Raw genomic sequence first — 25,199 nt, 5'->3', positions numbered from 1 at the left:
GTAGAAAAATGAAAATCAGCTCATTTGCAAAGCTTATGAGCCTTCTATGTAGGACATAGATACAAGGAGAGTTCACTTTTCTAATGAAGTTTCAGACTTCATTTGAAAAGTACATGTGCAATTATCCTACACAACAGGGGTCAATTACATATCAGTTCTGGGTGAGGTTCAATGCAAAGTTGGGACAGAGTTCAATGCAATACCAAAGGTTCCCGGGAATGGACAAACAAATGGAGGTGGGATATCTTACTGCAGCTCTTTTCATCTGTGGCGTCTGCACAATCTATGTTCTGGTTGCATCGTGCTGATCTTGGAATGCAAGTCCCATCTGCACAGCGGAACTCAACAGCAGCACAGGTTGAAACTAGAAAATCAGGTAAATAAATAAGTGAATAGATGAGACAGAAAATGGCTGTTTGCTTTTACACTTGAATATATTAGTTAATTAATGTTATTTTGTTTAGTTTTGCTTCTTAACTCCAAAAAGCGAAATGTGACCTCTGTCCCTTACTCCCAAGCTTGGGTTAAGTGCTTCTCTTGTGTTTTCCCCATATCATATGATTCTTCCCTCTGCCATTGTACTTAATCACAATGCATTGCAGTTGCATGTTTATGTATATGCTCCCTGCTAGACTGTAAGCTCCATGAAAGCAAGGACTGTGCTTTGTTCACAATCAGCCCAGCACTAAGCCAACCCTAAAATAAACTGAATGCTGCTGAACCTTCTCTGTCTTTCCAACTTACAGAGGAGAAGGCTATGGTGCTAAACAAATGCCTGACTGTGTACCAAGAAATCCCAATCTGGTTGCTAAAGGATATGATAGAAATGAATGGATGGATGGAGGGATGGATGGACAGATAGATGGATATAACCACTGAGCACTTGCTTTGTTAATCAAAGGAGGAAGAGCTGAGCACTGCTAGAAATCATCTCTGCTATGTCATTCTCCTTTCCACAGACATATCACAACATTGTCTCTATTGTTATGAAAATATGGTCTTCCAATTCCTGCTATGCTTAGATGAAAATCTGCTTCAATATGCTATTGTCATAATATACATATTATATAGAAAAGTTTACTCTTAATCATATACTCCTTTCTTGGTTGCTTACACATTCATTGCTATATAATGCTTTCCAGCAATATGTTGCAAACAGGTGCTATGTGTGCTATACATATCTGAGTAACATAGGTGAGATTTTTATTCCAAATTCAAAATTCCATGGGTTGATTACATTAATGTACAAAATGAAGGGCTCTTTGATTATGCCACTTTTAGTAGTGTTGATATTTTTAAGAGCCTATTTAATTACAAATAGAAATTATATCAATTGTACATGGTTAAAATCATATCATAAAATATGCAAATCTTACTCAAGGGTGTGCATGTCATTTGGTATTTCATAATGTACTGCTCTTATTGTATTTAATTATATCTTGAAATTGCATCTTTATTTGTATTCAAATGATGATTAGAGTAAATGTTTTATTTACAATTTACAATTATAATTGCTTCATTGTTTTCTTCATTAAAAATAACATCTTAATATGTGAAACAGATAATGCTATTATGAGTAGAGGTAAGTACCTTCTTCCAACACAGGAAAATAAGATCATTCTCTCTTTTATTCTAAAAAAGCAAAATCCATTCTAAATTCCTCTATATTTCATTTAATATTCATTTTTCCCCCAATGGAAACAGTAAATGGAATACATATAAATAGAAGGTAATCAAGACAAACTTTTAAATTTTGTTTTGACTTTCTTTTCTATCAGCATCCTCTTATGAATAGATTTGGTTCAAAATGATTTTTTACAATCTTTTTTACTTATAACATAGAATGAATTAATCTATGAAATAACATTTTAGATAGTGTAATATTCTTAGGTAAGCTTACAAAAGCTCATTTCATAATGCACCTGAAGTTCTATTTTATAATATACTTGAATTTAGAGTTTAGGATTCCAGGAAGATCCCAATGGAAACACTAGCAACTTATCACACCAGGTCAATCTCTCTTTAAGGTTTCATAGAGAAGCTTATATTTCTCCATTTACTTGGGAAGGATTGCATCTGAGTGGGTGCTAGTGCCTGAGAGGGTGAAGAGGCAAATTATGATTCCATGAACATGGGGGATAGCATTTCAGAGAATTAAAAGTCTGGAGATTTAGAAATTGCACAACAGGGTTTGAAAATAGTGCTAGGGGCTCTGAGGTGGGGGAAAGAGTTAAGGAAGAGTTTTGAGAACCATGGAAAGGTGAGGCAAATATTATACCGGCTTGGATGGAATTCTGGGAAGAAGGAAGAAGTGAGAAGAGAAACTGACAAGACAAGAAGAAATTACAACTTTGAAGTTGAGAAGAGTAGTTATGAAGTAATGTTGAAGAGAAAGGCAAAAGAAATGGGATTAGCTAGGGAGTCAGGAGAGCTAGGTAGAGGGTACCAAAGTTGGAGGATGTATTCTTTTTTCTCCCATTTTCCCAATCAATGGTAGGACTGATAAACTGGGGTGAGGAGGACCAGGCTGGCCAATTACATTGTATGACATGTGCAAATAGGAAAATGTTTTCTCTTTAAACTTAGTGCCATCTCCAAGGATACCATGACTAGGTTTGGGTCTGGGAACCACTAGAGGGTTAAATGGAGTGATAAGAGGCAAGGGCATCGAACACACTGAGAAGTAGCAGAACTTTGTATGCACAGAGGCAATGTGGTTACGGGGATTAATATCGCCAACATTTGTAGGAAAGAAAGGAGTGCCATGACAGGAGGAATCCATGGGAATAGAAGAAATCCATTAAGTAATTAAGCTAACACCTCTTTTGCTAACCTCTCTTCCCCTCTTCTCTCCACTGTACTCCTCCCTCACTTTGTTTTACCCTTTGGATGATGCTGGAGTCTCAAATTTTCAAGCAAATACAAGGATTTCCTGACAATTTTTCCTCAGGTGAAAAGTCCTGACACAAAGAAAAGAAAATAATATACTCCAAATAAAGATAAACGAAGTGAGAATTTCTAAATTTTTCCTTCCAGATAGTCCAAAAGAAAGAGTAGGCCCACAAAAATGTGAGTGAAAACACCACAACCACACCAAGAATAGCAATGAGACACTACACAGGAAGATCTGACAGGAATTGTGACAAAAATTAATAACAAAAGAAAAAATAAAACCATTCTTTCCCTTCTCTACTTTCTTTGTTTTCTTCTCTCTACCAACTTCTTTTCTACATGCCAGTTAAAATATTTATTGAGATAGGAAAGATATAAAATGGACAGGTCTTTCTGAGGTTCTTAGAATGTTTTATTAAAAATGAATAAACTAAGTCCATTTTTCTTCTAACTCCCCTTACTCAGCCTGTCACAAAGGGAAGGTGACAGGGGAAAAAACAAACAAACATTAAATTTGCCATTACATCTCTCTTCCATTCGTAAAACCACATATTTTACGTAATTTACTGCAGAGGATGGAAAGGTATTCAGACCCATAAGGTATGATGGGTTCTCCTTCAAGCATGCTTATCCTTTCATTTAGCTTGTTTGTGAAATCTACAGTTTTGCTGTGAAATTAGGGAAAAAAACAAACACCAGTTTCCTCTCTTTCAGGTAACCACAGAAATACTTAGCTCCCACATCCACCTAAAGGTACTCAGGTGGTCCAAAGAAGTTCATGTATTTCCCAAGGGGAGCAATTTGTACTCATCAGGGAAGGCGGGATTTCATGTAATGTCCCTGAATCTATTTACTTACACACTCACACAACCTGGAGGGGAATAAAGAACGACAAACATTATAGACAGACTCCTCACATCCACCTCCCCACTCCAGATAGCCTGATGCCTAAAGGTCTTCGTTATGAAAGGAATAGCTCTAAAGGAGCAGTAAATCAAAGATTTATGAGGATTTGGGGTTTTTCTTTTCTTCTAAAAGAGATAGATAGATAGATAGATAGATAGATAGATAGATAGATAGATAGATAGATAGATAGATAGATAGATCCATGTGACATCTACTTCTACTTTGTAAATAACTACCTTTGTGGAATTAAAAATTAGCAATATTACATACTATTAAAATCCAAAGTAAATAATAAAAGTCTAATGATTCTTTAAGTAATTACAGATAGCTCCACCGTAGTCTCTCACCACAGTCTAACAAAATCTGTCTGTATAATTGGGTTTTTAATGGTGCTAATTATTTTTAAATAGTAGGTGGTTTGTGTGTGCATCAAGGAACTGCATCCCATGTTGCACTGATTATAGAAACAGAATGAGTAACTGGAATTTAAAAAGTGGACAGAGAGCTCTTTGCTGTCCCTGAGCCTTTACATACGACCTTCCCTTCATCATCTTCTGTGTGCTATAATAAAAAATGTGGTTGATATACACTTTAATCACTGATTTGTAAGATAGCCTGGCCTATGGGTAATGTGAACAGGGTAACTTCCCTTTGTAGCTTGAACGGTGCCTTAGGACCCTATGTGAACAAACCTGAGATGAAAAGAAAAACACACCCAAACATGACAATATGGTGAGTAATCTTTCATCTAAAAAGCTTCCCATTTTATCATAAAGGTGATAATCCAATTAATTAAACCCATTCATTTCTAGAAAATAATAAAGGGTGTGTTTGAGTTTCCATGAGCATTTTTCGTTTCAAATGTCCTGCATTATTCAGGAAGAACATCAAAGTATAAGGTGTTTGTTAACATATCAAACTGCTATGATTTTTGTACTATTATCAACAAAAAAGAAAGGTTATGACTGAAAGTTGATTCACAAATGTAGTAGATCCATGCGCAGGAATATAGCTTATATAGTTATAATACAATATCAAGTGTTTAGACTAAAAACAAGCAAATACTATTCTATTTGTATTCTATTCAGCATCTAGCATTGATGTTATTAGGCTAAATAAAATCTACATACTTTAAAAGGTTTACTACTTCAACTAGTGACTTAATTTAATAGGCACTTACCATGTACTGTATACTATAATTCAAAATCCCAAACAAACTAATGACTAATTTATGTACCACTGCTAAGAAAGCAAACTTTCATTTTCCAAGGGTAGCCACAGTAATTTACTAACTTCCCATGGTTTCTTTTAATGCATTTCATTTTAAAATCTACTTTTTATATTTATTGTTTAGTTCCTTCTCATTCTAGCTTGATATTTTTACCTTGATTCTGACTCAATATCTTTATTGAGAATATAATATCTTTATTATATTCTTCTCCTTTACTTGCAAATAAATGATAAAACGTATCCATTTCTTTTCCTCCTTCTAGTTTCTTTTCCTCTTTTCTTCCAAATGTTTATTCATTTCCCTTCACTTACTTCCAGTATCCAATATATCTATCATTTTTAATCTTGTATAGGTAATAAAAAATTGTGACTTAATTGCTAATGTGCTTTTGTCCTAAACTGTAATATCAACCTTAGATGGTAAACTGCTCAAGTGATCAGTCAAAGTATTACCATCTAGGAAGACAGAGTAATATCCCATCCTTCTTTGCAGCTACAAATAATTTGCACAAATTGTGGCCTCCTTGTCAACTTTGCCTAGACTTCTCATTACAATTGTACTTTATACTTTTCCTTTACCACCAATTTTTTTCTAAAAATGGTCTGTGTCACTGTCTTTACTCTTTCATCATCCATTTTATGAGTCAAAGGAGTGTGATCTGGCTTTTCCCTATCATTCCCCTCGGTTGACTCTCATGCAGATAAGAGATCATCTCCTATTTGCCAAATGCAAAGTACACATTGACTCATGCCTATCCTGTCATACTGACTGATGCTCCTTTCTTGGGAAAACAAACAAACAAACAATAAACCTTTCTATTTTTTTACTTCTCTGTGAATTTCTCTTGAGGATCCTTATATTAGTCCTCTGATCTACTGTTTTTTATATAAATGACAGTTTTTTACTTCAACAGAAAATTCTGATGTGCTTCCTTAAAACAAACATTATGCCACATATCCTCTCTGAGCTTTTTCTCCTTAATAAGTCCAAAATCAATACTTCCAATCTAAATTTACCACCTGTGCTCCTGATCTATGTCAATCTACATACCTTCTTAACAGCTCCATCTGATGCCCTACAGTTGCTCCAGTCTGAGAATACAAAACATCCATATAATCTGATCCTCTACATCCACAAAACAAAATGTCCACAAAAAGCAAGGAAAATGATGAATAAAATTAAAAAACAGAAAACAAAAACAAAAACAAAACAAAACAAGCCTCCTGTGTCCTTTACCATGCTTCCACTACCTTTAGCACGTAAGAGAACTTGCTAATACCACTTCTTAAAATATCCTATATTGTTCACTGTCTTCTTTATTTTTCACTTTGACTGCTTCAATAGCTTCCTGTTTGGTTTCACTTATCTTAGTATTATAGTTTTCATTCGCACAATCTCAGCTTCTGAAGTGTGAATTTGATTATATTTGACCTGTTTTAAACCTTCAGCGACTTTCTGATGACTACAGGGTAAAGCTGAAGTTCCTTAACTTGTTACCAAGAAATACCTTCATGCTCTGGCTCCCGCCTCTAACTTGTCTCAGTTTTCACCATTCCCCGTATGCAACCTCCCTATAACCATGTCACTACCTGTAGTTTTCAGTATTAATCTGTGTCCTTGAAAGTCTGTCTGTCTGTATAATTCCATTTTTTTTTCCTACTCTAACACTCAGTTTACCTTTAATCTCAGCTAACCTTTCAGGATACTTCCAGTTCTCCCACCCCCCAAAAAGAAATGTACTCTTATTTCCTCCCTGCCCCACAAAAACATAAGAAATGTGCTTTTACATGTGTAATCATAGTATTTTATATGCCTCTTCATCTGTTTATGTGACTTTTTTACTTATAGTTTGAACTCCTTCAGGGCAGTTACCATGACTCCTTGATTTTGTCTCATTGTACTCAATAAAGTGTGTTCAAGGACTAGCAGACAACTGCTTCGGGGCAAAATTTCATATGCAATGTGTTGCATATATAATGAATAATCCAAAGGAAGATAGGAAGGCTTGTGTTTGTAATTTTTAAAACAATTTATTGAAGTATATAATTCATGCATGAACATTCATAAACAATAAATGCATAGGAAAAGTTGTGAACTTAGTAAACAAACATGCATAACCTTATTCAGAGCTCCCATACATCACCCCACCACAAATAACTTGCATTGCTGTGAATCATTTGTAACACATTATGAAAGAGCATTGTCAAAGTGTTACCACTAACTATAGTCCGTATCTTTCCTTTGATCTATTTTTCTCCCAACCTACCCCATCATTTTTTTTTTTTGGTTCATAAACCATACAATTTATCTAAAGTGTACAATCAACGGCATTTGATATAATTACCAAGCTGCACCTTCATCACTTCAAAAGATATGAGAGCATTTTGATTACTCAAAAAAATAAAACAACAAAAACAAACAGCATACCCATAAGTTAGTGCTACTAATTAAAAATCCTTTGATGTACTTTTGCCATTTCTATACATTTCCAAAAAACTTTTGCCAATTCTGCATAGACTAAACATCAACTTTTCATTCTCTAACCACATTCTATCCCCTGGTCACTTATATTCTAGCTATTAACTCCATGAGTTTGCCCATTATATTTAGTTCAAAATAGTGAAATCATGAATTATTTGTCCTTTGTGCCTGGCTTACTTCACTGAATATAATGTCCTCCAGTTTCATTCACGTTGTCATATGCATCACAACTTCATTTCTTCTTAGAATTGAATATTATTCCATCATATATATATATATATATACACACATATATACATATATACATATATATATATTTTTGGGAATAATGTGGCTATGAACACTGATGTGCAGATGTCTTAGTTTCCCTGCCCTCAGTGCTTCTGGATATATACCTAGTGGTGGTATTGCCAGGTCTAATGGTAGATCTATATTTAACTTCCTTATGAACCCTCACAGACTTCTACATTGGCTGTACCATTCTACACTCCCACCACCAGTGAAGAGGCATCCTCCACATCCTCTCCAACACTTGTAGTTTTCTGTTTGTAATAGTGGCCATTCTAGTAGGTGTGAAAAGATATCTCATTGTAGATTTGATTTGCATTTCCCTAATAGCCAGTGATGGTGAGCATTTTTTTCATATATTTTTCACCATTTTTATTTCTTCTTTAGAAAATTGTCTGTTCAAGTCTTTTGCTCATTTTTTAATCAGGTGTTGTATTAGTTAGCTAAAGGGGTGCTGATGAAAAATACCAGAAATTGGTTGGTTTTTATAAAGGGGATTTATTTGGGTAGGAGCTTACAAATACCAGGCCATAAAGTATAAGTTCCTTCCCTCACCAAAGTCTGTTTTTACCTGTTGGAGCAAGATGGCTGCGGATGTCAGCTAGGGTTCAGGCTTCCTGATTTCCTCTGGGCTCAGCTCCTCTGTTTTCCCCACAAGGTCAGCTGTAGACTAAAAGGCTCTCTAGGCTTTGCCTCTCTCCACAAGATCAGCTGTAGACTCTCAGGTGAATGGCTCTGTCTATCTCTTCCTGGGGCTCCAGCTTCAGCATCAAACTCCAACATCAAAACGCTAACATTAAACGCCTCAACTCTATCCTTTGCCATGCCTTTTTTCTGTGAGTTCCCACCCCTTTAGGGCATTGAGTCCCTACCCACCAAGGGGTGGGAACTCACAGAAAAAAGGCATGGCAAAGGATAGAGTTGAGGCGTTTAATGTTAGAGATGCCCTAATGAAGTGGCCCAATCAAAGCCCCAATCATAACTCAGTCACACCCAGGTACAGATCAGATTATAAACATAATCCAATATCTATTTTTGGAATTCATAACAATATCAAACTGCTAAGGTGTCTTGTCTTTTTATTGTTGAGTTGTAGGATCTCTTTATATGTCATAAATATTAGACCCTTTTCAGATGTGTGATTCCCAAATATTTTATCCTATTGAGTAGGGTGCTTTTTTACCCTCTTCACAAAGTCCTTTGAGGTCCAGAAGTGTTTAATGTGAGAAGGTTCCATTTATCAATTTTTTCTTTTGTTGCTCAAGCTTCGAATGTATGGTTTAAGAGAACTTACATATTACAAGATCTTGTAGATGTTTCCCTTCTTCATCTTCTAAGAGTTTTATGGTCCTGGCTTTTAAGATCCTGGTGTTTAGGCCTCTGATCTATTTTGACTTGATTCTTGTATAGGGAGTGAGTTAGGAGTCTTCCTTCATTTTTTGGTTATGGATACCCACTTCTTCCAGAACCATTTGTTGAAGAGATTATTCTGTCTGAGAAAAGAGGACTTGTTAGGCTTAACAAAAATCAGTTGACCATAGAGATGAGAGTTTATTTCTGAACTGTCAATTTGATTCCATTGATCAATGTGTCTATCTTTATGCCAATACCATGCTGTTTTTACTACAGTAGCTTTATATTACACTTCGAGGTGAAGAAGCATTAGTCCTCTGACTTTGTGTTTCTTTTTTAGGATGTTTTTAACTATTCATTATCACTTTTCCTTCCAAATAAATTTGGTAATTGACTTTTCTATTTCTGTAAAGCAAGCTGTAGGAATTTTGGTTTGTATTTCATTGAATCTATAAATCAGTTTTGTACAAGTGATATCTTCACAATGTTTTGTCTTCTAATCCATGAGTACAGAATGTCCTTCCATTTGTTTAGGTCTTTTTTGCTTTCCTTTAGCAGTGTTTTGTAGTTTTTTGAATACAGATCCTTTACATTCCTAGTTAAATTAATTACTAGATATTTGAGTATTTTTGTTGCTGTGGTAAATGGAATGTTTTCTTGATTTCCTCCTCAGCTTGTTCATTACTAGTCTATAGAAATGCTGATGATTCTTGCTTGTTGACCTTGTATCCTGCCACTGCTTTACTCATTTATTAGTTCAAGTAGCTTTGTTTTCAATATTTCAGAATCTTCTAAATACAGGGTCATGTCATCTGTGAATACTGAGAGTTTTAATTCACCTTTTATGATATGTCTGGCTTTTATTGTTTTCTTGCCTAATTGCTCTAGCTAGAACTTCTAGCACAATACGGAATAACAGTGGTGATAGTGAAAATCCTTGTCTTGTTCTTGATCTTAGAGGGAAAGCTTTCAACCTCTCCCCATTGAGTAGCATGTTGGCTATGGGATTTTCATATATGCCCTTTATTATGGTGAGGAACTTCCTTTCAATACCTATCTTTTGAAATGTTTTTATCAAGAAAGTATCGTAGATTTTGTCAAATAACTTTTCTGCATCAATCAAGATGATCATGTGTTTTATTTTCCCTTTGATTTGTTAATGTGGTGTATTATGTTAATTGATTTCTTATGTTGAACCATCCTTGCAAACCAGGAATAAAACTCACTTGATCAGTGTGTATAATTATATTTAAATGCCGTTGGATTCAACTTATAAGTATTTTGTTGAGAATTTTTGCATCTATGCTCATTAGAGAGACTCATCTATAATTTTCTTTTTTGTAGTATCTTTATTTGAATTTGGTATTAGGGTGAAAACAGCTTCTTAAAATATGTTAGATAATTTTCATCCTTTTCACATTTTTGGAAGAATTAAAACAGGATTGCTATTAATTCTTCTCAAAATGTTTGGTAAAATTCACCTCTGGAGCCATCTGGTCCTGGACTTTTCTTTGTTGGAAGATTTTTGATGACTGATTCAACCTCTTTGTTTGTTATTGGTTTGCTGAGTTCCTGTATTTCTTATATTGTCTAGTATGTTGTTTGTGTATTCCTAAGAATTTGTCCATTTCATCTAGTGTGTCTATTATGTTGGGATATAGTTTCTTATAATATCCTCCTATGACCTTTTTTATTTCTGTGGGGTCAATCACATGATTCCCCCCCCCCTTTCATTTGTGATTTTATTTATCTGTATCTTCTTTCTATTTCTTTATTAGTCTTGCTAAGGGTTTGTTGATTTTATTGATTTTCTCAAAGAGCCAGCTTTTGGTTTTGTTGATTTAATCTACTGTTTTTGTTTTTGTCTTTGTTGTTGTTGTTCTTGTTCTTTTTGTTTTCAATTTCATTTATTTCTGCTCTAATCCTTGTTATTTTTTTCTTTCGGCTTGCTTTGGGATTGGTTTGAGGTTTCTTTTCTAGTTTCTTCAGTTGTTTGCTAGATCTTTGATTTTAGCTCCTTGTTCTTTTCTAATACAGGCATTTAGAGTTATAAATTTCCCTCTCAGCACTACCTTCATTGTATCCCATATGTTTTGATAAGTTGTGTTCTTGTTTTCATTAATCTCAAGGTATCTACTAATATCTCTTGCAATTTCTTCTTTCCCACTGTTGGTTAGCCTCCGTATATTTTCAAAATTTCCCTTTTTCCACCTATTATTGATTTCCAGCTTCATTCCATTATGCTCAGAGTAGGTTCTTTGCATAATTTCAATCTTCTTAAATTTATTTAGAGCTATGTTGTGACCCAACATGTGGTTTATCCTGGAGAAAGATCCATGGGCACTTGGGTAAAATGCATAACCTGATGATGTGGGATGCAATGTCCTGTAAATATCTGTCAGATCCAGCACCTTTATCACATTGTTCAAGTTTTCTGTTTCCTTTTTGATCTTCTGTCCAGTTGTTCTATCTATTGATATAAGCAGCATGTTGAAGTCTCCAAACATTATTTTAGACATGTCTATTTCTCCTTACAGTTTTGCCAGAGTTTGCTTCATATTTTGGGGCACCCTGATTAGATGCCTAGATATTTATGACTGTTACTCCTTCCTGGTGGATTCTCCCCTTTATTAATATACAATGGCTTTACGCACCTCTTGTAACTTTGCATTTAAAGTGTATTTTGTCTGACATTAGTATCCTATCCCTGCTCTCTTTTGATTACAATTTGAGTGAAATATCCTTCCCAACCTTTCACTTTCAGTCTATTCACTTCCTTGGGTCCAAGGTGAGTCTCCTGCAGACAGTATATGTGGATGTCTCATGATTTCTAATCCACTCTGTCAGCCTATGTCCTTTTATTGGGGAGTTAATCCATTAACATTCAATGTTATTACTGTAAAGGCAGTTCTTATTTCACCCATTTTGACCTTTGGGTTTTATCTGTCATATCTTATTTTTTCCATCATTTTACCTTTTTGGTTACCTTTTACGATGATCTTCAGTTATACATTTTAATCTTCACTTCTGCACACTATATCTGAATGGATAGCCCTTGTATTTTATGCTTTGCTTTTCCCTTGACGCTTTCAGAATTTTCTCTATATCTTTGGTATTTGATATTACACATATTATGTGTCTTGGGTAGGTCTATTTGGATTTATTTGAATTGTGGTACCCTGTGCCTGCTGGACATGTACATTCATGAGAGTTCAGAAATTTTTTGGCCACTACTTCCTCAAATACTCTTTCCGCTCCTTTTCCCTTCTCATCTCCTTCCAGAACTCTCAGAACACATATTTGGTGTGCTTCATGTTATTATTCAACCACTCCTTGAGTCCCTGCTCAATTTTTTCCATTCTTTTCTCTATGTTCTTCTTTCTTTTCAATTTCAGTTGTTTTTTCCTCTATGTCACTGATTCTTTTTTCCATGATTTCAAATCTGCTGCTGTGTGCCTCTATTGTATTTGTGATCTCACTTATTGTGTCTTTTACTCCCTTATGCTGTTATTTTTTATACAAAATTTCAAATTTTTCTTTGTGCTCAAAAGTATCTTCTTAATGTCTTTTATTTTTTTAGAAATGTTGCCCTTCAACTCCATGATTTGACTTATAAGATATATATGAACTGTATTTACTAGCAGTTTCAAGTCCTGTGTCTCTTCTAGAGATCCGGATCATTCCTCTGCCTGAATAATATCTTCCTTTTTCTTTGTATGGTTTCTAATTTTTTGCTGATGTCTAGGCATCTGATTGTGCTGCTGAATTTTCCCTAATGTTCAGTTTCTCTCTCTTGCTTATGGTTTTACTGTTAAGTAGCTGTGTGCTATCACTGTTCTTTGACTCATGGTTCAACTTATTCTAGATATTTAGGATTGCCCTGTTTAAATGCTCAAACTAGGACTAAGGACCCAGTAATGGGTATAGGCCAGTTTCTGAGGGCACCTGCTTGCCTGTTTTATTTATTGATTGATTATCTTTCCCTGTTCATGCACTTTTCTGATCAGGCCAGCAGATGGTTCTCTTTGGCATACCTCTCAGCTCAGACCCTAGAGGCTAGGGGAATTCTTTCAGAGTAACTCCTTAGTTGGGTGGGCAGTACAGGAGCAAAGTCCTCAGAGTTGGTCAATGTTCACTGCGGTCACCCCTCGGGCTGAAGTGTGGTTTGCTGGCCTGGCGGGGGAGCAGCCGCAGTAAGCTAGGGTGGCTGGTCGGACTCACCGCCACCTCTGAAGGGAGCTCGGCATGGGCGCAGAGTGCCCTCGGGTCTCCCCTTCTCGGCAGCCATGCTTCCACGGCCGCCCCTCCTCCCAGATAGCGCCGCACGATGCCTTCTTTCTCCCTGCACAGGCGCAGGGCGGAAAAATCCAGTCTGCCCTTTTCCCTCCCCGCGACAGCAGCAGCAGCCAGGCGTGGGCAGAAAAATCCAGTCTGCCCTTTTCCCTCCCCCCAACAGCAGCAACAGCCAGGCATGGGCGGGAAACTCCAGTCTGCCCTCTACCCCAGCAGCAGCAGCCACCAATCACTAAACCCTGCCACTTCCCCCAGCAACAGCAACAGCCAATCCCTAATCACCACCCCTCCCCCATCCAGTACCGCCCACTGACCTTTCTCCGGCAACCAATCAGAACAGGGCGTGGCTTCGACCAATCAGCCTTCCCCAGCCCCTATAAAACTGTTGCCTCTCTCTCAATAAAGTGGACTTGCGTGTTTACCTTGTCTCCGCGGTAGTTCTTCTGCCATGCGCCCTCCAGTCCTGAGAGCCCCCGACAAGGGCCTGGCCTCCCTTGTCCCCAGTTCGTCGCCTGCTTCTCCGGGCGACCCCCTCGTCGCCGGCTTCGCCGGGCGACCCCGTCAGCCGAACCACGCAACCCCTGTGAGACCGACCCCTCGTCGGCTGCCAGACCGACCCCTCGTCCCAAGCGGGACCGACCCCTCGTCCCAAGCTGGACCGACCCCTCGTCCGCAGCCAGACCCCACCTCTACCGACCTAGCAAACCATCGCAGCTGGCGCCCAACGTGGGGCAAGGCAACTCCACCACAGCCTCACTCCATAACCTGGCGCCCCCCCACCCTCCTCCCTTCTCACCGTGGGACTTCTCTCGTGCAACATTGCTGCCACCTGAGCCTTGGCTACCTCATATGATCCACGGCGGTCTGGGAGAATCACTGGATAGCTTTCTCCTTCCATGTCGGGGGCTTATACCGACCCGCTATGATTAAGAGGAGCCTTGGATTTCTCGGGAGCGCGCACTTGCACGTCTGAAGTAACCCTCCCACAGCCCTACACCCTCCTCTCTTCTCACCCCTATCTTTTCGCTCTGCATTGCTGCTCCTGAACCTTGGTGACCTCATACGATCCATGGCGGTCTGGGAGAATCGCTGGATGGCTTTCTCCTTCCATGTCGGGGGCTTATACCGACCCGCTATGATTAAGAGGCGCCAATAAAACTCTCAGGAGCGCGTGCCTGAGCACCTTCACCCCTGCCTTCACCTCTGCCTCCTCCCCTCCGTACTTGCTACCCTTTGCCTTGCTCCACTGCTCGTCGTTCCGCCTTCCCCTCGTTGGGGCCTTCTTTTGGCCCGCGACCACCGTCGGAGCCCCACCGGCTCCGACCCCTCGTCTCACCGCGCACCTCGGCTCCCATCACCGCGCTCTCAAGGTAAGGGCCCCTTTTCTTATCGGCTCCAAAAGGCCATTAGCAATGGGTAACATCCTATCTGCTAAGCAAACCCCGCAAGTTCGGGCCCTCGCCGGTCTCCTAGACACTCACCGGTGTAAGATCTCTTTGAAACAGCTCCAAGTTTATTGGGACCTTCTTCTCCCCTTTAATCCGTGGCTTACCGCGTGTCAGCTCTGGGACCTGGATACCTACACTCGCCTTATAGATAGGGTCACTTCTGCTGTGGAGCAGGAAGGTAAAAGATTCCCTCCTGGCTTATTACCAGCGCTTATTACCATCCGCTCCTGCCTTCAAGGCGCCCCTACCATCAACTCCCCCTGGCCGCACCACCGCCGCCGCCGTGATTGTCAGGACGGCGACCTTAACAGGGATGCTGATCGGGATCCTGATGCCGGCTCCGACTCGGACTCTGAGTCACTTGTCGAGCGCCTTAATAACGCGCTCGAAGATTGTCCCCCTAAACAGTGTAATCTTGCAGTGCCGAGTGCTGGTGAAGATGGCGAACTTCCACCTTCTTCCTCGCTCGAAAAGGGGAAGCACTCCCAAGATGGTGGGCTTCCACCTTTTTCGCCATCTGAAACGGGGAAGCATTCTCAAGATGGCGGACCTCCACCTTCTTCCTCTCTCAAAAAGGGGAGGTCCCTTTACCCCTCCCTCCCCCCAGCGACTTCCTGCCTGAGTGGGCCAGAAGCTCCCTCCCCGTCATTTTACCCCTTCACGCAGGGCGGCCCGCAGCCGTTTTGTAACACCGCATGGGTAATGGCTCCTCTCGCGCCCTCTGCGCCAGCGGCCCCCCCCGGCTCCGCCTCCCCCTGGCAGCCCCCTCCATCTGATCCGTGGCAAGCTGCCGCATGCGCGGCCCCCTCTGGCCTATTTTTGGACCCGTATTCCTCCCCCACTGGGGCACCTCCACCTACCTCCCCGCCACCTCTGCAGCAGATGTCCCGCAGGGAATGGCGCCAAATGCGAGTGATCCAGCACCAACTGAGCCAGCTCACCCTCCACCCCGAGAGACAACCATCCAACCCTGAAGTACGTTCGCTGCTCCCACTCTACTGTCAGTGCAGACGCCGCAACCCTCACCATGCTGGCGAGCCAATTAACATAGTCTCTCTCCTTAGCTATCAGTGACTCGCCACTGCCGAGGACACCACTCCCACTTCATCTTCGCGGCCTCCTCCTGCCCGAACTCTTCCTGCTCACTCTTCCCGCAGGTGCCCCAAGTCTTCTGTAACCGCAGCCCCCCATGCCGCCATCTCTCTCAAGCAGCTCCAGCCCTGCTAAGCAGCCCGAACCCGCTTTCCCCGGCCCGCAGCCTGCTTTCTAGCATCTAATAACGCTTCTACTTTTAACAGCTCCCCATACTTCTGCGGGGCTTCCTCCTGTCTCAACCTCACTCCTCTTCTCAGCCATCCAAAGCGTCCTTTCTCGTCCCCCGCCCCCTTCCTTTTTTTGTCTGAACCCCTACTGCGTTGCAGATTGGGCTGCCCCATGTCGGCCCACCCCGTTAACATCGGCCTCTCTCGGCCCGTGGAGACCTTGGCCTTCTTGTCCTCGCCTACGTCTCCACCACTCCCAACGCTGCCGCCACCACCGTCGCTGGTGCCCTGACGCGACTTGTCCTCACAGCTGCGATCCTCCAGACCATCACACAGTCTGCCTCTACCGCTCTTCGCCGCCAAGAAGAGATCAACTACCTGTAACGCGCTGTCATTCGGGACTTTTAACAGCAAATGGACCTTATAGCCGCTGAGATCAATGAGAAATGGACATTGGCCACCCTTGCTTGCAACGGCAAGATACCGCCCCCCAAATTGTACATTTATATCCCCGTCATACTCACCTCCCTCTTCAGCCCCACTTCCCTCATTGCTTACTGCCTCTTGGGCCTCGGCTACTTGTTGATGCTGCCATCCTGGCCCTTATTTGAAAAGAAGGGGGAAATGCGGTCACCCCTCGGGCTGAAGTGTGGTTTGCTGGCCTGGCGGGGGAGCAGCCGTAGTAAGCTAGGGTGGCTGGTCGGACTCACCGCCACCCCTGAAGGGAGCTCGGCATGGGCGCAGATTGCCCTCAGGTGTCCCCTTCTCGGCAGCCATGCTTCTGCGGCCGCCCCTCCTCCCAGATAGCGCCGCACGATGCCTTCTTTCTCCCTGCACAGGCGCAGGGCGGAAAAATCCAGTCTGCCCTTTTCCCTCCCCCCGACAGCAGCAGCAGCCAGGCGTGGGCAGAAAAATCCAGTCTGCCCTTTTCCCTCCCCCCGACAGCAGCAACAGTCAGGCATGTGTGGGAAACTCCAGTCTGCCTTCTACCCCAGCAACAGCAGCCACCAATCACTAAACCCTGCCACTTCCCCCAGCAACAGCAACAGCCAATCCCTAATCACCACCCCTCCCCCGTCCCGTACCGCCCACTGACCTTTCTCCGGCAACCAATCAGAACAGGGCGTGGCTTCGACCAATCAGCCTTCCCCAGCCCCTATAAAACTGTTGCCTCTCCCTCAATAAAGTGGACTTGCGTGTTTACCTTGCCTCCGCAGTAGTTCTTCTGCCATGCGCCCTCCAGTCCTGAGAGCCCCTGACAAGGGCCTGGCCTCCCTTGTCCCCAGTTCATCGCCTGCTTCTCCGGGCGACCCCCTCGTCGCCGGCTTCGCCGGGCGACCCCGTCAGCCGAACCGCGCAACCCCTGTGAGACCGACCCCTTGTCGGCTGCCGGACCGACCCCTCGTCCCAAGTGGGACGGACCCCTCGTCCCAAGCGGGACCGACCCCTCGTCCCAAGCTGGACCGACCCCTCGTCCGCAGCCAGACCCCACCTCTACCGACCGAGCAAACCATCGCAGTTCACAAACTACCTTTCTCAGAATCTGTTCTCTGCTCTTGGCTGGCCCCCCCTTCCTCCTCCTGCCTTCCAGGGGTAGTAGGGAGGATGTTTTAGAAGGCAAATTATGTTTAGCTTCCTGCTGGTTCTCATTGTAAACAATGTTGCAGCCTTATCTGGCCTGCAAGTAAGTCTGAGACATCTCCAGTGCAATAAAACAAGTTTGATGGCCAAAATCTGAACTTGCTATAGGTTATGTCACTTCCTCTTCAAACTCCTCAGCCTGGAGCCATTGCAAGCCACAGCTGCTGAAGTTCCCAGACTGCTAGTTCCTCCATAGGTAGAGAATGGGCACCTGCTGCTGCTTTTGCAGCTCTACTCAATGGATTTTTCAGTCAGCTAAGACTTTTTTACTTTGCTCCCCTCTCTTTCTGTGTAATGTCTCACCTTCTCCTGGTGTCCTCAGCCCCTGAACAGTCCTCCACACAGTCTCCATCTGTCTTCTAGCTATTTATTTTTTCTGGGAGAGAAGTGGTCCCTCTGCCTTTCTAATCCTCCATCTTTCTGGAAGTCCCCCAGTGGGGAGACTTTTAAAGGGAACTTATTTTGAAAATATCTGTTGGATCCAGATTTTAGGAGGCTAAAACTAAATTTAAAAACTTTTATTCTGCAATCATTGGGATACCATTGCGCTGGGGGAAAAATAAATGGTAAATGTTTGTATAACATTTTCTTTATTCCAGGCACTATTCTAAGCTCATTTAATAATAATATACACATTTATATATGATCTCCATTTTTACAATTTAGGAAACAGGCACAGAGTAATTAATTACCTTATCCACAGTCTCAGAGTTAGTGAGAGTTGGGGTTGGGATGCTAACCTAGGTAGTCTGGCTTCCTATGCTGAACTATTATTCATGGTGAGAAAAGGCTGACAGCACTATTAGCATGACTAATAAAACAGGGATGAATTGAAAAGACTCTGCACAGAGAGACCAGTTAATCTCTTAACAGCAACTCTATTATTCCAGGCTTAATGTGGATTGATATGGAAGTTATTTCAAAGTACTAGATTTGTTGATGATTGGATATGCAGGTGATGAAATACAGCAGAAGAAAAAATCAAGGATAACACTAAGTTTTCCTGTACAGTAGTTATGAAAATGGTAACCTTATGAGTAAAACAAAAATAAGAATGAAGAAGAACATTTTTGGAGCAGTAAATTCAGTACTACACTTTCTGGTAGAAATGTCCTGTAAACAGGGAGGAGGAAGTGAAGCAGGAAATGCCAAGAGTTTTGAAATGAGAAAAGGAATAGAAACCAGAAATAGAGGAGAGCCATTATTTTCTATTGGTTTTAGAAGCTCTTCTCCAACTTTTACCAAAATATGGTTCATAGATTTTGTCATTTAACATGTGGTGAAACCATAGTCCTCTCAAGAAAACACTTTCAAAAATTAGGTAAATGCTTAGCATAATAATATTTCTACACTGATGCAGTATATATCTACCTTTACAGTCTAATTCATCGGAGTTGTCTCCACAGTCATTTTCTCCATCACATAACTTGCCATACGGAACACAACGACGATTGTAGCAGGGCTTGAAACCTCTTCGACAGCTTCTGTTTTCTTATTATTAAAAGTAGATACATAATAATTCAAAGTCTTACAAAAATATTTTTACAGAAAGAAAATCATAGGCAAGATTTCATTCCTAATGACTAGATTGCAAATCTATAAAACAAGTGCTGTGCAGTAACAAAGCTCTGGATTAGAATATGTGTATATTGTCAAGGAGTTATTCATTCAGTAAGACTCTTTTAACTTAGTGTTTTAACTTCAGAGAATCATGCTTGGAGACCTCTTCAAATTATACCTACATTATTCCTTCTGGCACTTATGTCAAGAAGAACAGAAATAAACATATATTACATATTAAATTTGGAGGAAATAAATCTCTGCCTCAGGCATAACCAAAATTTCCTGACAAATTGATCTCTATCTCCTTTGCAGCCTTCACAGATTTTTATAATGAAACAAAAAACAAACAACAACAAAAAAAACTTAGGCATCAAAACATGTATTCTTTAATCAGTGAATCAAATAGTCACTTGAATATCAATGAATTTCTCTTAAAAATTATCCTAAAATGTCCACTAGAATTTCCTAAGAAGTACTTGCTAACTCTATTTACCCTAGTGAAGGTGTCTCATTTTCTGACTTGGGGCAGAAGCTACCACTTATAAAATCTGTCAATTTATAGGACACTAACTTTGTGAAAGGCTCAGTATTGAAGATATATTTATAAATATATCTTTGGTTATTTATTAAACCATTAGAGCTAAGTGATTTTAGAAAAGGAGACTAAAACATAAATAAGTGAATTACGTGGCATTTACTAGTCACCCACAAATAGGTTTGAGAACAAAGATTTAACCTCAAATATGACTCCAAATACTATGACATACACAGGTTGGCGAAAAATAGCCCATAAGCCATATTCATATTCAGCCTGTGAGACTGTAATTATATGGCTCTCAAAAATGATTTTTACATTCTTAAAGGGTTGTTAAAAAAAAAAAGGATGGCCTGCAAAACCCAAAATACTTGCTATTTGGTCCTTCAGAAAAAGTTTGCTGACCTGTACTTTATACTACTATTACATCCCTTCCAAGAAATATGAGTAATATGAAATATATTCTCAAGCTAATTCATAGTATAAGCAATTTTGCCAGAAAGTATTTTCATATACTTACATATTTTCATATTGTATAAGATATAGCCATTCATTCAAACAAATGTGATATTTAAGGTAAATTTCCTAAGCATTTTGGTGCATATCATTTATGGATAAAATATATTGAACCATCCATTTTAGCTCAGAATGTGTTACTCTGCATTGTAAAAAGGGTGAGAGGCTTGGCTATGAATTTCCCAAACTCCATGTTCCATTGGTTTTACCTTGCCTTTTGTTTTATCCCTACTTCCTAGGAAAGGTGATTGACCATCATTTGGTCTTACCTACAGAAGCACAGTTGCTATAATTCCCTGTTTGATGAGCTACATGGATGAAGACTATAATGAGCAGCCAGACCTTGTGCCCAAAGACACTGGCGCCCATGGCCAATCCTGGAGGCAGAAATAGAACATACAAGACTGATAACAACCCAGCAACATGCCGCTGACTGATGAAAGACCTCTCCTGTATAGTAACCTCCAATATGCACAATTAATGATACTCCTAAATTATATTTTTGGGAATATGAGCCTAAAGATGAGTACCTAGGCAGCTCAAATGATAGGATGTTGCTATATTCCATTTTGTGAATGGAAACCATGAAGAAATATTTCAGTAAATATCATGGTTATTTGATTGGGAATCAAGTGCCCCATTTTAACATAAGGAAAGTCAAGTCAGTTACCTTAGATCAACATATTAATGAGAAACACTAAGGAAATCACCCATAAAAACCAAGCTCTAACAAACAAGCCCAAAACCGAAGAGTACCAAAAATTTCTCCCTGAAATGTGTAAATCACATATTGGACACTTACCACAGTATAGCAGCTTTTCATCTGACTTATCCTTACAATGGGGAATGCCATCACAGGTGAGATGGTAGGCAATGCACTCGCCATTTCCACATTCAAATTCTGAATAAATATTGCAGGAGGAATTCTTAGCTGCAAGAAAGTAATAAGTCAATGTGTTTGTGCAATGATAAACATGTTTTGATACCATGGCAATTATTTACCTTAATTACAAAATAAAATAAAAATAAGATGGTCATCTCTTTTTTGTTGTTCTTACCTTCCCTTGTAAATTTTTAAGGGGTTGCATGAATTTATTTTTTTCTTTTACACGTATATGAGTTATTTTTTAAATATTTGGTGATTTTAAGTGTACACCATTTAAGGAGGATGACTCTATTAATCCATCTTGCTCAGCAGTCAATCTTAAAGATAAATTTTGAAAGCAAATCAGTTAAATTAACTCTCTAAATATTGAGTGTTCCTGTGTTTTCTTTTTGTTATATTTGATGGGTATATTTGTCAGTACATTGAAATCTTTTCCAGTATATATTTTTAAAATTATTTATTTATTTTTAAAAATTACATTAAAAAAACATGAGGTCCCATTCAATACAGTATATTTTTGAATGCTTCATATGATATCATCTCACTTAAGTCTTCCTCCCTGACCAACTTCAATGAAACCTGTTTAGGCTTCTATCATTCAGAAATACCTCAACTGCTGAAATAATCCTCATCAGCCACTTGCACTATCTGTATGTGGGAGACACCAGGGAGTAGACCCTCCCTTCCTGCCACTCTTAGCCAGTAACTACTTTTTGAAATGCACAGGAAACTGTTAAGAGAGTCAGTCAAGGAAAGAGAGATAAACCAGAAAGCATATGCACCAGATGCTTATGGGCTCCAGTTGTCCATTGCTGCATTGTCCCATGTCTAAATCTCAGGATTTTTCCATTTCATTGAGTTTTTATGTGGTTTGTCCTCATTTGTAAATATAGTACAAGACCATGAAGTTCACAAAGTCTTTTCTACAGTGAGATTTCATCCCTGGACTACCAATATGTAACTCCTGCTATAGAAGGGTCTCCTGGGGAAAATGGATTCCTTTTGATCCTTAACTAACAGATTTACTAATAAACTTTTGGAATCCAATCTTTGGGTTGTATTATATGCTATCTGCTCTGACACACTCACTCCATTGTTTGCTGAGTAAAATGAAATCCAGTTATATTATGTTGGATGCAATTAGAATTCATCTATCTCTTCTAATTCAGGATACACAGCTTAATTTTTATAATTTCCTCTCAATTTCTTTTAATGGGCTTTATTTTAGGTATATTCAATTAAAAAAACCACTAATACTATTTGAGGTTTTCAGTGTCTTTCTTATTATTCCTAGAATTTAACTCATTTTTTACAGAATATCTATCTCTAACTACCATCTATCTGTCAATCAAGTCTTCCAATCTGGTTCAATGATAGCAACACTTTTCAAATATTTTTTTCTTGGTATAGCCTAACTTCATTCGTCAATAGCTAAGGCAGAATATCATTTCAAGGAAGGTAACAAAGGATTCAAATCTTAAAATTCCTAAAAATATTATTGAATTTAAAGGAAAAGTGTTAAAAAGGTGTTAATATTACCAGATGCTGTCACCTTAGTTCATAATTGACAGACATTACTGAAGAGTATATTAATATTCTCAATATGATTTGTGAATTTTAAATTCATCCTATTTACTTTCTCATTTGCAGTTAAAAATATTAAGTTATAATGGAAAATGCCATATTTAGTGTATTATAATCATGATGCCTTTTGCTAGTAAGCATGTTTGTTTATATTATGAGAAAACATTGTATAGTTCTTGCTCAGATATGATCTTTTGATGAAATAGTATTGAGTATTTTCTGCTTCAAAGAAAATGTGATTCAGCTATCTTATCATTTGCTTACAAGGTAATTATTTTATATAATTATATTTACTATTTCAATTATGGATGTTGATAAAGTTTGCAGTGTTGGGTAGAATGGAATTGGCTAGTCTTTTTGTGAAGAGTTATAACAATGCATAGTTTTCCCTCATTTATCTTTAGATAAGTGTTAGGTGATAGTCTTCCACCCCTAAAAGTGTGAAGCATTAAAATGCTGCCGTGGACATCCATAAACACCTCTGGGTGAAAAATTCATAGAAAGACATAAATATGCCAGAACCATCATCATTTTCCAAAGATGAATTTGACAAGAAGAAGGCTAGTTACTTTCCAATCACTATGTTGGATAATAAAATTTTAGTATGAAGGTACAATGGATACAACATGGCTTTATAACAGATTTGTTATCTCAGGAATCCAGGATCACTCTACATTTCCCCATGAGCACAAGAGTTCTTGAATAAAATGATAATTTTTTTGTCTGATTCATTCTTTGTCATCAGTAAAGAGAAGCAGGTGGCCTAAGAGGGACAGTTGTATCTAATCTGTTTTGCATCAAGGGCAGGCCTCCACAGTATACTAAAAAGCGTTGCTATTTTGATTGAAGGCATGGCTTTACTGCTGGCCTGTAGTGACCTGTGAAAGCATGATGATTCTAATGCTTGGCTTACAGATGACATCAGAGCTGATCATTATAGCTGAAACCACAAAGGCAAACTGAAAGAGTTTACATAATTGCCTGATCAAGTCAGGGAAGGAAGTTTTAGGTAACAAAGAAATATAGGCATCAGTGGCCTAAATTACTGAAATTGGCTATCTTCATTTAAAATTCACTGACCAATTATATCATTATATCATTTGCTTTGGCACATTCTTAAATAAAACAACTTTTACCCTTGTTGTTAAGATGTGTCCATTTGGGTTGAGGTACCTATACGCAATATGAGAAGATATGTCTATGTTATTGTGGTAGGTGCTGTAGTTTCAGAGTAAAGGAAGTGATGTTCAAGGGTTTGTACTAAAGTAAAGATCACGTAAAAGCAAGGATCCTCCTGGTGGATGGAGAGTATAAGAAGTCTGAAGGTGAAGTTGCAAAACATTCAATACCTTCTGGTGTTTGTTTTTATGCTGTGAACATAGCTCTTTCAATTTCTTAAGATGAGAAGATAGGAGATGAAAATATAGATGAGGAGAGGAAAACAGTAAAAAATGGATGCTTTCTGAAAGCGAGCTTACCAATTTCCAACTAGTTTCTTCTCTCTCAATTTCTTATACACAAATGGTCTTAATGGTAAAGGGAAATTAGCCTTTTTTTGTGTGTGGTTTGCTAATCTTTCATGGTAATATTAAACATTGAACCCTTATTTATTTTGGAAACTTAGCTGTTAATAAGTGTACATTGTAATGGTACTAATTAAAGATTGTAATGCCTTTGGGAGGTATAAACATCATGCAGGGCTGTGATGTTACATTCTTAATTAACAGTTTGGAAATGATTACAAATAAGCTGCATGAGCCATTCTCTCTCATTTACATACTATGATAGACTGTGAGTGGTTTTACTGCAAGGCTACTGATCCACTGCCCATATACTGGTTTATTTCAGGCTTAATTAATCTTGCTTGTGTCTGTATTCTCAAAGTCATTACTACAAGTTCTCAGCTGATAGTTGCATGCAGGTTCTTCTCTAGCTAGCCCTAAGACCTTCCCCAAGTTCATAATCAGGGTGAAATTTTTCACTATTTTGATTATCAATAGCTGTCACATTACGAGATAATTAAGTATAATGGTGAGCCAAGTTCTTCTTGAATAGAGGTATAAATCAACAAGATCTCTACTAATGGAGGAGATTCCAACTTTCTGAATGAACTAACACAATTTCAATGTCTGTGTGTACCATTTGAGCACATTTGATTCTCTTTACTTACTCACACATCTGTTGTCATCTAGCAATATTCGGTCCCCCCTGCAAGAACAGTTTACTCTCCCATTAGGAGTTAAAAGGCACAGGTCATGGCAACCTCCATTCAATAATGCACATGGAGAAAGTTCACCTGCAATGAAGAGGCATTACTGGT

The 25,199-nt window shown here is 39.4% G+C and overlaps 1 protein-coding gene across 1 annotated transcript in view; it reads right to left on the bottom strand.

The window, feature by feature from the left end:
* The window catches only part of LRP1B (LDL receptor related protein 1B), a 2,023,931-nt gene that overhangs the window by 299,135 nt on the left and 1,699,597 nt on the right, over positions 1 to 25,199 (bottom strand). The window contains exons 45-48 of the mRNA XM_058301027.2: positions 25,050 to 25,175; positions 21,212 to 21,340; positions 19,167 to 19,286; positions 251 to 364 (exon numbers count right to left, since the gene is read on the bottom strand). Coding sequence (XP_058157010.1) covers positions 251 to 364; positions 19,167 to 19,286; positions 21,212 to 21,340; positions 25,050 to 25,175 — 489 coding nt within the window. The remainder of the gene's footprint in view (positions 1 to 250; positions 365 to 19,166; positions 19,287 to 21,211; positions 21,341 to 25,049; positions 25,176 to 25,199) is intronic.

Source organism: Dasypus novemcinctus, chromosome 7 (assembly GCF_030445035.2).
Source record: "Dasypus novemcinctus isolate mDasNov1 chromosome 7, mDasNov1.1.hap2, whole genome shotgun sequence".
NCBI lineage: Eukaryota > Metazoa > Chordata > Mammalia > Cingulata > Dasypodidae > Dasypus > Dasypus novemcinctus.
This window is presented reverse-complemented; position numbering and strand designations above follow the sequence as displayed.